Raw genomic sequence first — 13,799 nt, 5'->3', positions numbered from 1 at the left:
TCTCTCTCTCTCTCTCTCTCTCTCTCTTCCTACGCTCTGCATTTTTTGAGACTGTCTTCTTTTCTGTTTTTATCTAGCCCACCATTCCCCTCTTTGCTCCTCTGCGCACTCCTCTGCAGAGCATGGAGAGCTGTCTTTTGACGCATCGACACCGGCCAATCACACGCCGTATCTCCAAGGCGCAGGAGCCGACTGACCAATAAGAGAACAGCACGGGGCGGGATGTGTCCAGTCCACTCACACCTCCACACAGAAAATCACTGGCATTCGAGAGTGATAAAGAGACAGACAGGGACCGAGAGTGGATCTGCGAAACGGGGACAGGGGGCACAAATATAAGGAGACAGACAGATACACGGAGACTGCTTAACGAGGTTCCGCTACGGGATAGCTGTTGACATGAACGTGTCAGTTTGACCAGCTCCAGACCCGCTCTCTGACAGGTCCGCCGCAGCCGCAAGCATGTCGACGGCAGAAGGAGCCGGCCAGCGCGAGGAAGGGGAGTACGGAAGGGCGGCAAAGCGGCTAAAAACGGAGGAGAGGGAGAGGGAGACGGAGGCGGAGGAGAGAGAGGAGGGGGAAGAGGAATTGGAGGAGGGGGAGGATTCGGACTCCGGCTCGCTGCCCGGTAACGTAGAGTCAGCGGTGGACAACCGGGCCAGGTGGAGCGCCAGCCAATACGGAGCAGCACGGAAGGTAAGGAGGGCAAAAAAAAATATGTTCTAACGTTAGGCTACCCTGCAGGACAGCATCACAGCAGACATCCGCGTGCGTGTGTGCGTGCGTTTGCTGCCGCTGTTATTCTGTCATTGGGTGAGCATCTCCTGTCACACACTACAGGTCACTTATGGCAAGTAACATAACAATGCATTTAAACTTCAACTATTAACTAATAGGAAACTATTTATACACTGATAAATAGGCCTATAGCTAAAAATGATGGACTAGCCTATGTATTATACCCTGACCAATTTGGTGCCCTAGTCGGGATTTTAGCACGTGCCCCTTGCATCGCAGCCAATTCCCCCACCAATTATTGTGTTCATACACTTAGAAAGAAAACTGCACACCTTTATGTATTTGAGGTCGTTTTTATCATACGAAGATGAAAGTTACAGAAACTAAGTATACACTATATAACCCAGTACAACACAAAAAATCCCATACATTTTATGTACCTTCTGGTATTCACACTTCTGTTTTATATTTGTTTATCAGCTTATGTTTAAATACTTTTTTTAATTGGTCGATTGTGTTACACATTGTCACGTCAATTTCTGATTCATTCCACAGTTTAACTTCGTACACCGAAACACATCTTTGTTTTACATTTGTTCTGCTATTTGGTTTAGTGAAAATACAGCTTCCCCTCAGTTCATATTGACATTCTCTTATTTGAAACAGCCTCTGGATACAGTCTGGCAACATGCTATTATATACTTTGTACATTAGTGATGCTATTGTAAGGTCGACAAGTTCACTAAATTTAAGTACCTGTAAGTTTATAAATAACAGATTTTGTCGGTTCACGATAATTAGCCCTATTTATGATTCTGATTGCTCTCTTTTGAAGTAAGAAAATGTTTCCCCCAAACTTCCGTACTATAAGTTACATATGGCAGTATGAGAGATATAATATATGTTATGAATTTGTATTAAGAATATCTTTGGTTTTGTTCAGAATTGCTATGGACTTTGATATTTTGGTTTTAACATGATTAACATGTGGTTTCCGCATATTCTGTGATTTTATGACAACTCCCACAAATCTGTTCTCATCTACTATTTCTATTTTAATATTATCTAACATAATGTTTAAAATTCTTGAATTTGTGATGTCCAAATATTATGTATTTAGTTTTATTTATGTTCAGTGACAACTTGTTAAGATTAAACCATCGTTTTAAAGAGTCTAGTTCAGTTTCCACTTTATCCAAAAGCTGCTCAAGGTTTTTGCCAGAACAAAACAAGTTGGTGTCATCAGCAAAAACAAAAAATATTTTAGACACGTTACAAATGTCATTTATGTACAATAGAAACAGCTTTGGAACCAGCACTGATCCTTGTGGGACCCCACATGTAACCCTCAATAAATCTGACTTCTTGTTTAATAGGACATATTGGTATCTATTTTCCAGGTAACTACTGAGCCATCGGTGTGCTACTCCCCTAATCCCACATTTTTCCAGTTTGGTCATTAATAGTTTATGGTTAATTGTATTAAAGGCTTTTTTTTAGATCTATGAAAACGCCTACAGTGAATTCCTTATTATCCATAGCTGTAGATACTTGTTCTATTAGCTCCATCACTGCCATTGTAGTGAACCGGTTTGATCTGAAGCCATATTGACGTTCACTCAATAGATTGTGTTTTTCTATGAAATGATCGAATCTATGGATAAAAAGCTTTTTTAATATTTTTTAGAACTGTGGAAGGAGAGAAATTGGTCTGTAGTTTGAGAAAGAGTGCTTATCTCTATTTTTGTACATCAGAATGACCTTTGCAATTTTCATTTGATTTGGAAATATGCCTGTTTGTAATGATTGATCAAAGATATGAGTCAGGGGTTTCGCTATACTATGTACAATGTTTTTAACTAAAGCCATGTCAATACAATTTCTATCAGTGGATTTCTTATTCTTGAACTTATTTGCCACTAGGGGTGGTACGGTTCATGAAAAAACACCCGAACCGCTCGGTTCGGAGCAAGTGTGTACCGCACGGTTCGTCAGTACACTGTTAATGTGCACTAACCTCTTATTGCGGTAGTGCCCACTTTATACACCTATGTTAAAACAGTTACTGGAAATGACGAGCGGGATGGGCGTGACAAACGCAACCCATGGCAGCTGATTGGACGATTGCGTCACATGGGTCTGGCTGGTCCCAAATTTCAAAACAGACTGTCATGGCGGCTCGTTCAGAATACGATCTCATATTGTACTAAAATAGTTCACCAAAACGTGTTTCTGAAAACATTTTAAGCGAGAAATAGGCCATGCAGTTGCTGAATCTGTCTTCATTTCAGATCGACAAAGGTCAGTTTAAAAGATTTTCATCAGATTTTGAGAGACACCGAGCCGACCGCTCCTCAAGTGGAGTGGGGTGCCGCTGCAGGTCACGTCACGTCACGTCACATGCAGAAATGTCCAGTGGGGGAGAGGCTGCCCAGAGCTGGAGGATGCGCCAGCGACGTTTATAGTCTGGTGTGTGGGAACATTTTGGATTTCACGTTACCTATGATGAAATAAAACAATATAGAACTGCCTCTGTGTGCACGTTTTGTGCAACATGCATTCAATATGCTAATTTTAGCTATATGCTGAAGTATATTCTGGAGTGTTAAAGAAAAAATAAGAACCGTACTGAACCGAAAACCGTGACCCTAAAACCGTGATACGAACCGAACCGTGGGTTTTGTGAACCGTACCACCCCTATTTGCCACATCAATTAACTATATATCCTCAATTCTCCTCAAACAAATGGTATTTGAATTTATTTTAATAATATTTTTCATTTATATCCTCTGTTATTACTGGATCAACACTTTCTTTTACTAAATTATAGCCAACATTCACAAAATGGTCATTGAATTCATTAGCAGTCTCCTTTGTGTCTGTTATTAGTGATCGGTTGTTTTTATGAAAGTGGTCTGGATAATCTGATTTCCCAGTACCTTTTTTGATTATGTTGTTTAGCACCTTCCAGGTGCCCCGCGTGTCGTTTCTGTACTGTACTAATTGTTTATTGAAAAAATCCTTTTTATTTATTCTCAATATGCTAGTCAATTTATTTTTATATTTCTTATATTTATGTTCTGCTTCCTTTGTTCTAAATTGTAGAAACTGCTTGTACAATACATTTTTTTTCAAGCATTTTCTAGTCCTCTAGTAATCCAGGGTTTGTCTTCATATTTATTTGTCCTTAGTGGTTGTAAAGGGCAATTTCTGTCATAGAGAGGGGTAAATGTAGACATGAATTCATCATAGGCTTTATTTGGGTCATGATTTAAATAGACCTCTGTCCAACTTTGCTGTCTTAACCCCTCCTTAAGGGCCTTTATGGTGTCAGAATCAAGCAATTTTGGAGTTTCTCTGTGTATTTTCTTTTGAAAAATTTTGTAGGGTTGCAAACACGGGAAGATGAAAAATCTACATTAAAGTCTCCACATATGATCATCTTATTATTATGTCTTTTATCATACATGTTAACCATCTTTTCATTAAAGGTAACAAGACGAGCTCCAGGTGTTATATAGATGCAGCTTATTTATATATTCTTTGTTTTCTCCACCTCTATTTCTACAGTAACACATTCCATGATATTTTCCAATTTTGTTGACATTTACCTTACTTTTTTACACTCAAATTTGTTGTTCACAAATAGTGCAACACCACCTCCGTTTTTGTTTTCTCTGTTAGTTGAAAATAGCTCATAGCCCTGCAGTTCTACATCCGCTTCTTTCTCAGTTGTAAACCAAGTCTCTGATACTAAAATTACACTAAACATTGAGAATTGTTTCAAATAGTCATTCATTTTAAATTAGTTGCTATACAGGCTTCTACTGTTAAAGTGTATAATTGACAGTTTTCGTGCGCATGTGAAATACTACTCACATAGGTGATCCAAATTCACCAAGGTCGTCACCTTCCATGTCATTAAATGGAAAGGAATCATCCTTATCAGGTGTCATCGTTATCGCCATTCAGCAGTGTGCAGTTAAATCATTTTTCGTCATTTGCACAATGTCATTGACTTGTCGTAATGCAGATCCATTCACAACCCCATCTGATGTCATTGATAACTCTTCCATGTAGCCAATTGTATGTTCTGTGTCCGTTTGTGTCATTGTCTGTACGGATCCAGGTCTTTCATTTCCCTCACCATGACCACTTTAGCGATTTCCGGAGGTCAGTTCAGCCGAATCAATTTCTCGTCCAGATGGCTTGTATTTTGTTTTGCTTCCGTAGAATGCGTGCCTGCCAGGCGATTAGGGGTGTGCAAAAAAGGGGTGTTCAAGCTCTACAGATTCAAAATCGATTCATAAAATTAAAAAAATCGATTCATATTTTATTTTTTTCGTTTTGTAATGGCATGTATACTATTGTCCTGAAATTAGTTTAGCCCGCCATTCCCATAGATGGCACTGCGTCAAATTCACATTGACGCCTAGGCACTTGTTATCATCAAAAGAAGAACGAGTGCAGCAGAAGTAGTTTAGTCGGCGCAAACAATGGCAAACCTCACAGAAAGAATTATACAACCTGCTCCGTCCTCATTGAAGGCGAGAGTTTGGGCACATTTAGGCTTTTATAACCTCAAGGGGAAGACGGAACTGGATAGGAATCATGCTATATGCAGGCTTTGCAAAGCCAAAGTTAAGTATTTTGGAAACACCACAAACTGGAGAACTCACATGGTACGCCATCACCCAGAGATCTGTCTTTCCTCTCCTGGCTAAGTTAGCTAAGCGCTATTTATGCATCCCTGGTACTAGCGTTGCGTTAGAGAGAGTGTTCTCAACTGCCGGAGACATCGTAACTACACAGCAGAGCATGCTCACTCCAAAACACGTAGACCAGCTTCTGTTTCTGCAAAATAATTTACACATTCCAGCCAGTCAACCTGGTAGCTGAAGTACTCCTAAAACCACATTTAGCAGTATCTTTTGTTTGATCTGAGTACAGCACTTAAAAACTAAATGTAAAAGCTCTTTTTATTTAACGGTTTTATTTTATACTTGAATTAAATGTATTTGAAAGCTGGCCAAAGCTTGGCACTTTGCCGTTTTTATTTGCAAAAGTTTTTATTTTTTAATTCAATTTTTTTAATATCAAACTACATTTAATTTGTTGTTTCTTTTCTTTTAAATGGCATGTCTATTGCAATCACATGGGAAAAGTAACTACATTTACATACTGTGAATAGTTTTTGAATCGAAAATCGATTTTGAATCGAATCTTGAGCCTAAAAATCGATATTGAATTGTTACATTTTTTTGAATCGTGCACCCCTACAGGCATATGTCCGCGTTCTTTTTGCTCAGGTGTACACACCAGGTCCAGATAGCTTTTTTTGCCTGTCTTAATAACTTTATTACTTTTCCGAGTCACAAAGCGAACTATTATGGCCTTAGCTTTAGGCCTACTGTCCTTCCCATGAAGAGTGTGACAGGACAAGATGTTTTTGCTGTCAATTGACATGCTTTGTCAATTTGTCAAAACTGAATGACTTTTTGTTCCAAAGATTGCAACTCTTGCACTGGTGCGTCCTCACCTTTGTTTGTTTCGGACGTCGCTCTTGCATAAGTTTGGTGTTTGGTCTCTAGTTCTAATCACATCTTCCATCTGCGTGTAGTGTTCCAAGTCGTCGATCCTTTTTTCCAAGTCCTCAATTTTCTTGTCCTTTTCCTTGGTAAAAGTTTGAAGTTGTTTAACCTTGGGCCAATTGTTCAACAAGTTTTGTTTGTTCTCCTCGGTCATAAAGCTCAGGGATTTTTTGATCTCCTCCATTTCCTTTTCCATCGCTGTACCTTGTCTTGCTCTTGGCATTTTCCTTTGTTCTTTTTAGTGCTTTTATGGCACAGTTTTGCTGGCCGTATGTCGCGAGGAACGTTACAGTCTCCTTATCAGTCCACACAGATCTGATCTTGTCTCTTCAGTGACGTTTGGGTTGGATGCTTCATGTACATTGTGATTTATGTTATAAATAAGTAGCTAAAGTATTAGTGCAATATGCACAATGTACAGTATCTCAAAAAAGTGAGTACACCCCTCACGTTTTAGTAAATATTTCATTATATCTTTTAATGGAACAACACTGAAGAAATTACACTTTGCTACAATGTAAAGTATTAAGTTTATTGGCATGGGGTACTTTCCATAAAATCATCTCTCAATGCAAATCAAACCAGCTTTTAGGCTAACCGACATAAAACCATGCCAATCTCTAGGTATGGTGAAGGGTATGTGATGATGTGGGGGGGCTATTTTAATTCCAAAGGCCAAGGGAACTTTATCAGGATGCATAGTATCCTGGTTACATTAAATAACTGGCCTTCAAAAATAAAAATCGTCCTGCCTCTATGGGAATTTAACATAGGGGTGGACTCACTTTTGTTGCCAGCGGGTTAGACATTAATGGCTGTGTGTTGAGTTATTTTGAGGGGACAGCACATTTACACTGTTATACAAGCCGCACACTTAATACTTTACATTGTAGCAAAGTGTCATTTCTTCAGTGTTGTCCCATTAAAAGATATAATGAAATATTTACTAAAACGTGAGGGGTGTACTCACTTTTGTGAGATACTGTAGCTTTACTAAATTCCCACTAGGATTGTCCTCTGTGAACAAACTCTGTTCTTAACTTATCAGTTTTAACAGAGGGTCTATTGCAATCTTGTGGCCAGTAATGGGCCTGGGTGTCACTGGCCCATCCAGCGCCCATCCATACGAAAAATATTCAAAATGATGTAAGAAAATAAATAAATATCTACTTAACATATTGTTGACTTGTTGTGTGTGTTTAATTTGTCTTCTGATTAAAATGGAACTGTTGAAACAAGTTGTAGGAAGCCTCCGGAATAGTGCTGCACCATATATCTTTTTAGCATCGACATCGCCATGTGCGCATGTACAATGCTACAACTTTTTTTGCTGCTTGATACAAAAGGAAAACTTGCACTGTTTACTGTTTAACCTTTATTTAACCAGGAAGGCCATGAGAACAGATTCTCATTTGCAACGGCGACCTGGCCAAGAATAGAGCATAAACATGCAAGACAACAAACAGTTTCACATTCAATATAGTGCAAGAAAACAGAATACAATAGGCTACATAAGTACAGATTAAGTAGGCATTTCGATGTATATGCGAAAGTGTTATGGTAATAACACAATATAAATGAATAGACAGTCTATATACATGTTGAAATGTAGTAAAGAGTCAATATACAGTTAGTGCAAATTGTGGTCTAGTTAATGAGGTAGATCAGTAGATGTGCAGTGGTGGGAAGAATAACAGTTGAGCAAGCCAGGGCAGATGGAATAGTGCAAAAGAGCGTAAACAAATATGATAGCAGTGCAGGTGAAGATGTGCATCTGTGCAACTATGCAATGGGGCATGACAGAGATAATGGAATAAGGGTGTGCAAAACAGTGCATGAATGATGGAGAACAGTTAGCATGTGCAGTGATCGGACAGGAGCTCAGACAGAAGTACTTTAAAGGCAGTTAGTGGGATTGAGTTTCAGGGTTTGTTGTAGTTAATTTCTGTCATTTGCAGCTGAGAACTGGAAGGAGTGGCAGCCAAAAGAGGTGTGGGCTTTTGGGGTGGCCAAGGAGATGTATCTGCTTGAGCGAAGGCTGCGGAGTGGGTGAAGCTATTGTGACCTGTGAGCTTAGGTACAGCGGGGCTTTGCCATGATTGTTACCTGCTGACTCTTCTCCTGTAAGACAGGTGGCCATATAGGCAACGTATGTGACGTAGTCTGGCGGGGTTTGATAAGGTTATGTGAGGCTCTCCCATGTGTGTGTGGAGGAGTCCCGTAAGCAGCAGGTGCAGCAGACACAGTGAAGTGCATGCTTTTTCATAGGTAGTGAAGCTGCAGTAGTCACTGTTTTGTGTTTGCTGCAAAGACGAAATAAAGCACCTGATCAATGCAACATTGTCACGACGTCTCCTGACCATTTTTCACCCCAGAGATGACAGACTAAAGGCTGGCTACCAGCCAGGCTAAAGCTAATTGAGTTAGCCTAAAAAAACAAGGTGTCTGTCCTAGGGATGTCACAATCGTACACGATACTCGATACCAAAAGCGATACCACGGTGTGAAGAATTTTTTTTTTTAAGTAATCGATACCAATACCAGTGAAATTTCATGATTCTTGATATCATATTTAATCTGATACCACGGTAAAAAAACAAAACAATAAATCACATATCCTGATACGTGTATTTTAGGATAGTCTATATTGATGAAGTTTCACTTCCAGGAATGTTCATGGGCTGCCGGAAAATTCCGCCGGATTTGCGTCCCCTTCCTCTGTCTCTGTGTTGGCGTTCTAAACTCTGGTGGATTTGTGAGGACTATGGTTACCTGCTCCTCAGATCTCTGCAGGGTAAATCCAGACAGCTAGCTAGACTATCTGTCCAATCTGAGTTTTCTTTTGCACGACTAAAACTACTTACAGTTTTACTTAAAGTACACACCAAAACAAGTTCCTTCCTGAGACTATTTAGCAGAGGTACCGTGGCTCCTTGCGGAGCTTAGCACCGCCCAAGACGATTGTGATTGGTTTAAAGAAATGCCAATAAACCAGAGCACGTTTTTCTCCCATCCCAGAATGCTGTGTGGACTAGCCAGACCTTCCTCTGCAGTGCTGTCATGTCGCTCTTTTTTTCAGTTTCACTGTTTGTTTTTTTCTCTCTCAACTTTCTGTTACTGTTTTGGGGTGGAGGGGTTTGAGTTGAGGGGGCAAGGAGAGCATGATTCACATATGTGTGTGTATATATATATATACACACATATATTGTGCAGCCCTACTCTGACACATATATTGTGCAGCCCTACTCTGAAACATAATTGGTTGTTATGGTTCCGACAGGCAGACTCTCTGAGCTGACTAGATGTAAAGTGACCAGAAGAAAACCAAACGTCTGCTACTCACTGATAAGCGATCTTCTTATTTAAGAAGAAATCATGAATGCTGATGATGACTGCTTTTAGCTGAAACGCGTTTCCCACATTAAATAAGAAGATTACTTATCTGTGAGTGCCGGATGCCTCTTTGATCCTTGTCACTGCCGTGCAGCCGATACACTATCTAAGAACTGGAGCTGTGCGGGATACTTTAAAATATATCTTTTTTTTTAATTCAAACAATGCTTGGCTGGGTGTTTTCATTTATGATTTCCTTTTACTGCTGATTTGTGTAAACATGTAGTTGTCATCTTCATGTAGAACATGTGGTCGTGCAGTTGGTTGACACTTCTTTGGATTCATGTCAAATTGCCACATTGTGCAATAAAATGCTGTCCACTGTAGAGCTGTTGCTGCTGGTTCTGCCGGTGCAAATATATTTTAGCCTGAATAGGTTATGAAAGACTATTATTTCTATACTGTTGTGTACAGCCTTAAAAGACTGAGCTTTGTTGGTTGAGCAGACAGTGTGTTGCTGGTATTGCCTTTGTAATGCAGCATGTTGCAAAGTAAAAGTGTCACTCGAATATTGAACTAACTAAAATGCAAAGGAATGTAAACAAAAAGGACAAAGAAAGACCCTAATATGAGCAACAATTTGTACATTTTGTACCAAATTAAATAAAAAGTCCTATTTTCATTCCAGAATAGTTTTGCTGGGAAGTGCAATGGATTTCTGCTCAAAAAGTCCCTGACTATGACCCTATCCAGTTTGAAATAATTTCACTGCACATTACTGTACAGGCAAAGTCAGCTCAAATGATATTGTAACTCTCCTAAATAAAATAAATAAATCCTTTCTTTCACAGGTTTGCTGAAATAGTGTTCAGAATGATTGCCTTTGTAATGCAGCATGTTGCAAAGTAAAAGTGTCACTCACTCATTCAGTTTGTCTATGTTTGTCCTTTTTTCTACTTCTGAGTTTAAGTTGCTTTTTTTCTGGGAAAAAAAACTGTTGAACTAGCCCACCCAAAACACTATTTCTGCCTACACCACTGGTGTGTTGGTGCAGCCCTTTGTCATATTGCCAGGATGTGCTGAGGTGGAGGGGACAGCGGAAACTGATGCTGCATTGCTGGGGTTGTCTGAGGTCGAGGGGACAGGACAACCTGACGCTGCAGGTAGCTCAGGATTTGCAGGGGTGGAAGAATATATTTCAAAAGTGCATGTGAGGAGAGAAGAGGAGTGTATGTGACCATTATATAAATAAAAAAGCTTCTGATGCTAAACCTCAGCCAATAATAGCACCTAAAGCTGCCTACAGATGCCCGCAGTAAAACCGCTCTACGCTGGCCATTCCATTGTTGTCCATTACATATAAGATTAATTAATAAATAAAATGCAAAGGCTTACAACTATTATTTAAAAAGGGGATGGAAAATCACTTTAATTGACCATTACTAGCAGGGCTAACATTGGCTAACTAGATAAAATAATGAAAATGTATGCCTGGTTTCTTTGTGCAGACTTAAAATAAAAAAGTCAATTTCTCAAAATGATGTGGTACGTTTTTTGCCTGAATAGGGCAGGGCATCATTCAAAATTTGATCCGGTGCCAATTTCGATACCTCAGTTTCGATTCCAGTTCCTTAGCGATACTTTTTCCGATACCATAGGTTTTAAAATCCATTTCAACATCAATAAAAATCCATTAAACATAAAACTTTTATTTTCCACCTAAATTGTAAATCAAAACAAAACAATTCTGGTAACACTGCTCACTAATAATATAAATAATAAATAATCATATGACATTGTGTACAGGTGAATATTGAACTAACTAAAATGCAAAGGAATGTAAACAACAAAAAGTTTTTAGTGCAAACTGCATAATGACACAAACCTTTAACACTAAACTTGGTGACTGCCCTGCTGTCAACATTGGACTAATGGAGAACTAACTTAAGTGCAAAGGAATGGAATTGAATTGCCTTTTTACTGAAAGGTGCTGTAGATGGTAAAGTTGCCGTGCCTTACAACCTAAGCCAGTGGTCAGTCAGTCACCAGGGCATAGAAACCACTGTTACTGTTGCTTTTGTCAGAGGAAGTGTAAGCAGCCCTTCATGTCATATCGCTATCTGCGTGAAGTTTTGAGAAGTGTAACCACACTTGAAACCACTTCATCAGCATTGCCGTGACTCACTGTGACTTCAACAAAACTACAGAGCAGACATATGGGTCGGCTGTGGCTCTGCAGTCCCATGTCGAAGTGTCCTTGAGCAAGACACTGAACCCAGAGTTGCCCCCGATACGCAAATCAGTCTGCACTCCGCAGAGAAAGCATCACCTTAGCACGCCGTACCTTGAGCAGATTTCTGTCATTCAAACAACTCTGAGTTGTAGTTTAAAACTTGTAAAGGTTTTATTCGGGCTCCAGTCCATACATGCAGTTAATGAATACAGGCACGCAGAACTGAAGGCTCGGTTAGCAACGATTAGCTCTGATTAGCGGTTAGCTCCGGTTAGCGGTTAGCTCCGTTATAAAGATATGGAGTGGAGGAGAGTAACAACCACACTCTGATAAATGACGTTCGGGGAGCTTTCACAGCAGCGTGGCCACGTTGTTTCAACGGTTTTATTAGTACAGTTAATCCCACGGCAACACCTGCATGCTAATACTAACGTAACGATAGCCTCTCTGAGCAAGTGCAACGTCGTAGACGCTGTCATGCACACGGCACGCAACTTCATGAGGGGAGGGAGGGGCTGGAGGCAACTCCTCTCTGTGCGCAGTAAAAGAAAATACACCGATGTATATATTTTTACTTATTTAACTGTCTAGTAAAGTTCAGAGACAGTGTTTAAAATTGCAATCCACATGTTTACATATGTCTATGTAATTAAATAATCTAAATACTACTAAGTGTGGTAAAGCCACATTTGTTTTTATATTTCTGCAATCTGCACTTTAGTGTGATTTGTTTCTGACTTTCATATGAATGTTTACACCAGGCTTGGTCAGTGCTCAATATACTACTGGGATTGAAGTAGTTAAATAAAAGATGTCATTCATATAAATTCATGCATCACCTAATTAATTTTCATCATCACATACAGACCTGGCCTCCAGGAAAGAACAGTTTGTTTAACCTATCTCATCTTGTGTTGTTCATACTATACAATGATTTATTGCTAGTTTTTGTTGAATAATACAGAAGACAAAGAGCTTAAAAAATAATCACATATCAAATCGCAATATTTTTGAAAAAAATTGCAATTAGATTATTTTCAAAAATCGTTCAGCCCTAGTGGACACACAGACCAAATGTCCTGCTAAATTGTCCTGCTGCGCCCTCTCTCTGTACTTCTTCTACAAACCCAAACCCGCTAAACAGAGTTCTGGGGGATATTTAAAGGAATGCGCGGCTTGCTGGTCTGCTGTGCCGTACGGGCCACCGTACTCCGACCGTGGGCTGCCACTGCACACTGGGTCACAGCTGTGTTCCGTGGCGCAATACACCAGCCCCCAGTGTTACAATATACTGTAATGGCATGCCACCTGCCAAAGTGGCTAGTGAGAGTGAGTATGTTACCCGCCACTGCCAAAATCTACCCGGATTTGGCAGGTTGGCGGGTGTCAAGCCCTGTATATATACATAAACACACATATATATTCTAACCCACTGGAATCGGATCAATACTCGCTAACGCCAAATACACAAGTTCAGGTATCTGAATCGGTATTGGGAAGGTAAAAAATGAAACCTCTCTACTTAAAATATTTTGTGACGCAGAGAAAAATAAATTTATAACTGACAATGTTGCATGGGGAAAGATTACACCGACAGCACACGGACAGACGAGACAGAGCAGCACAGAGCAACAGCAGCACCCTAGATCACTGCGGTCGAGTGAGTCATCGCTTGCATAAACCGGGTCAACTTGGATTTTGATGCACGTCTATTTGTGCTGTTACGGTACTGGAGCGGCAAAAAAGGACAAAGAAAGACCCTAATATGAGCAACAATTTCTCACATTTTGTACAAATTAAATAAAAAGTCTTATTTTCATTCCAGAATAGTTTTGCTGGGAAGTACAATGGATTTCTGCTCAAAAAGTCCCTGACTATGACCCTATCCAGTTTGAAATAGTTT

The 13,799-nt window shown here is 39.8% G+C and overlaps 1 protein-coding gene across 1 annotated transcript in view; it reads left to right on the top strand.

Moving 5' to 3' along the window:
• The first annotated feature begins 462 nt into the window (after positions 1-462).
• Positions 463-13,799, top strand: part of LOC120548034 (heterogeneous nuclear ribonucleoprotein L-like) — a 73,214-nt gene continuing 59,877 nt past the window's right edge. Inside the window, exon 1 of the mRNA XM_039783966.1 lies at positions 463-696. Coding sequence (XP_039639900.1) covers positions 463-696 — 234 coding nt within the window. The remainder of the gene's footprint in view (positions 697-13,799) is intronic.

The sequence above is a fragment of the Perca fluviatilis genome, chromosome 19 (assembly GCF_010015445.1).
Source record: "Perca fluviatilis chromosome 19, GENO_Pfluv_1.0, whole genome shotgun sequence".
Lineage (NCBI taxonomy): Eukaryota > Metazoa > Chordata > Actinopteri > Perciformes > Percidae > Perca > Perca fluviatilis.
Note: the sequence above shows the minus strand (reverse complement) of the source record. Positions and strands in the feature narration are given on the sequence as shown.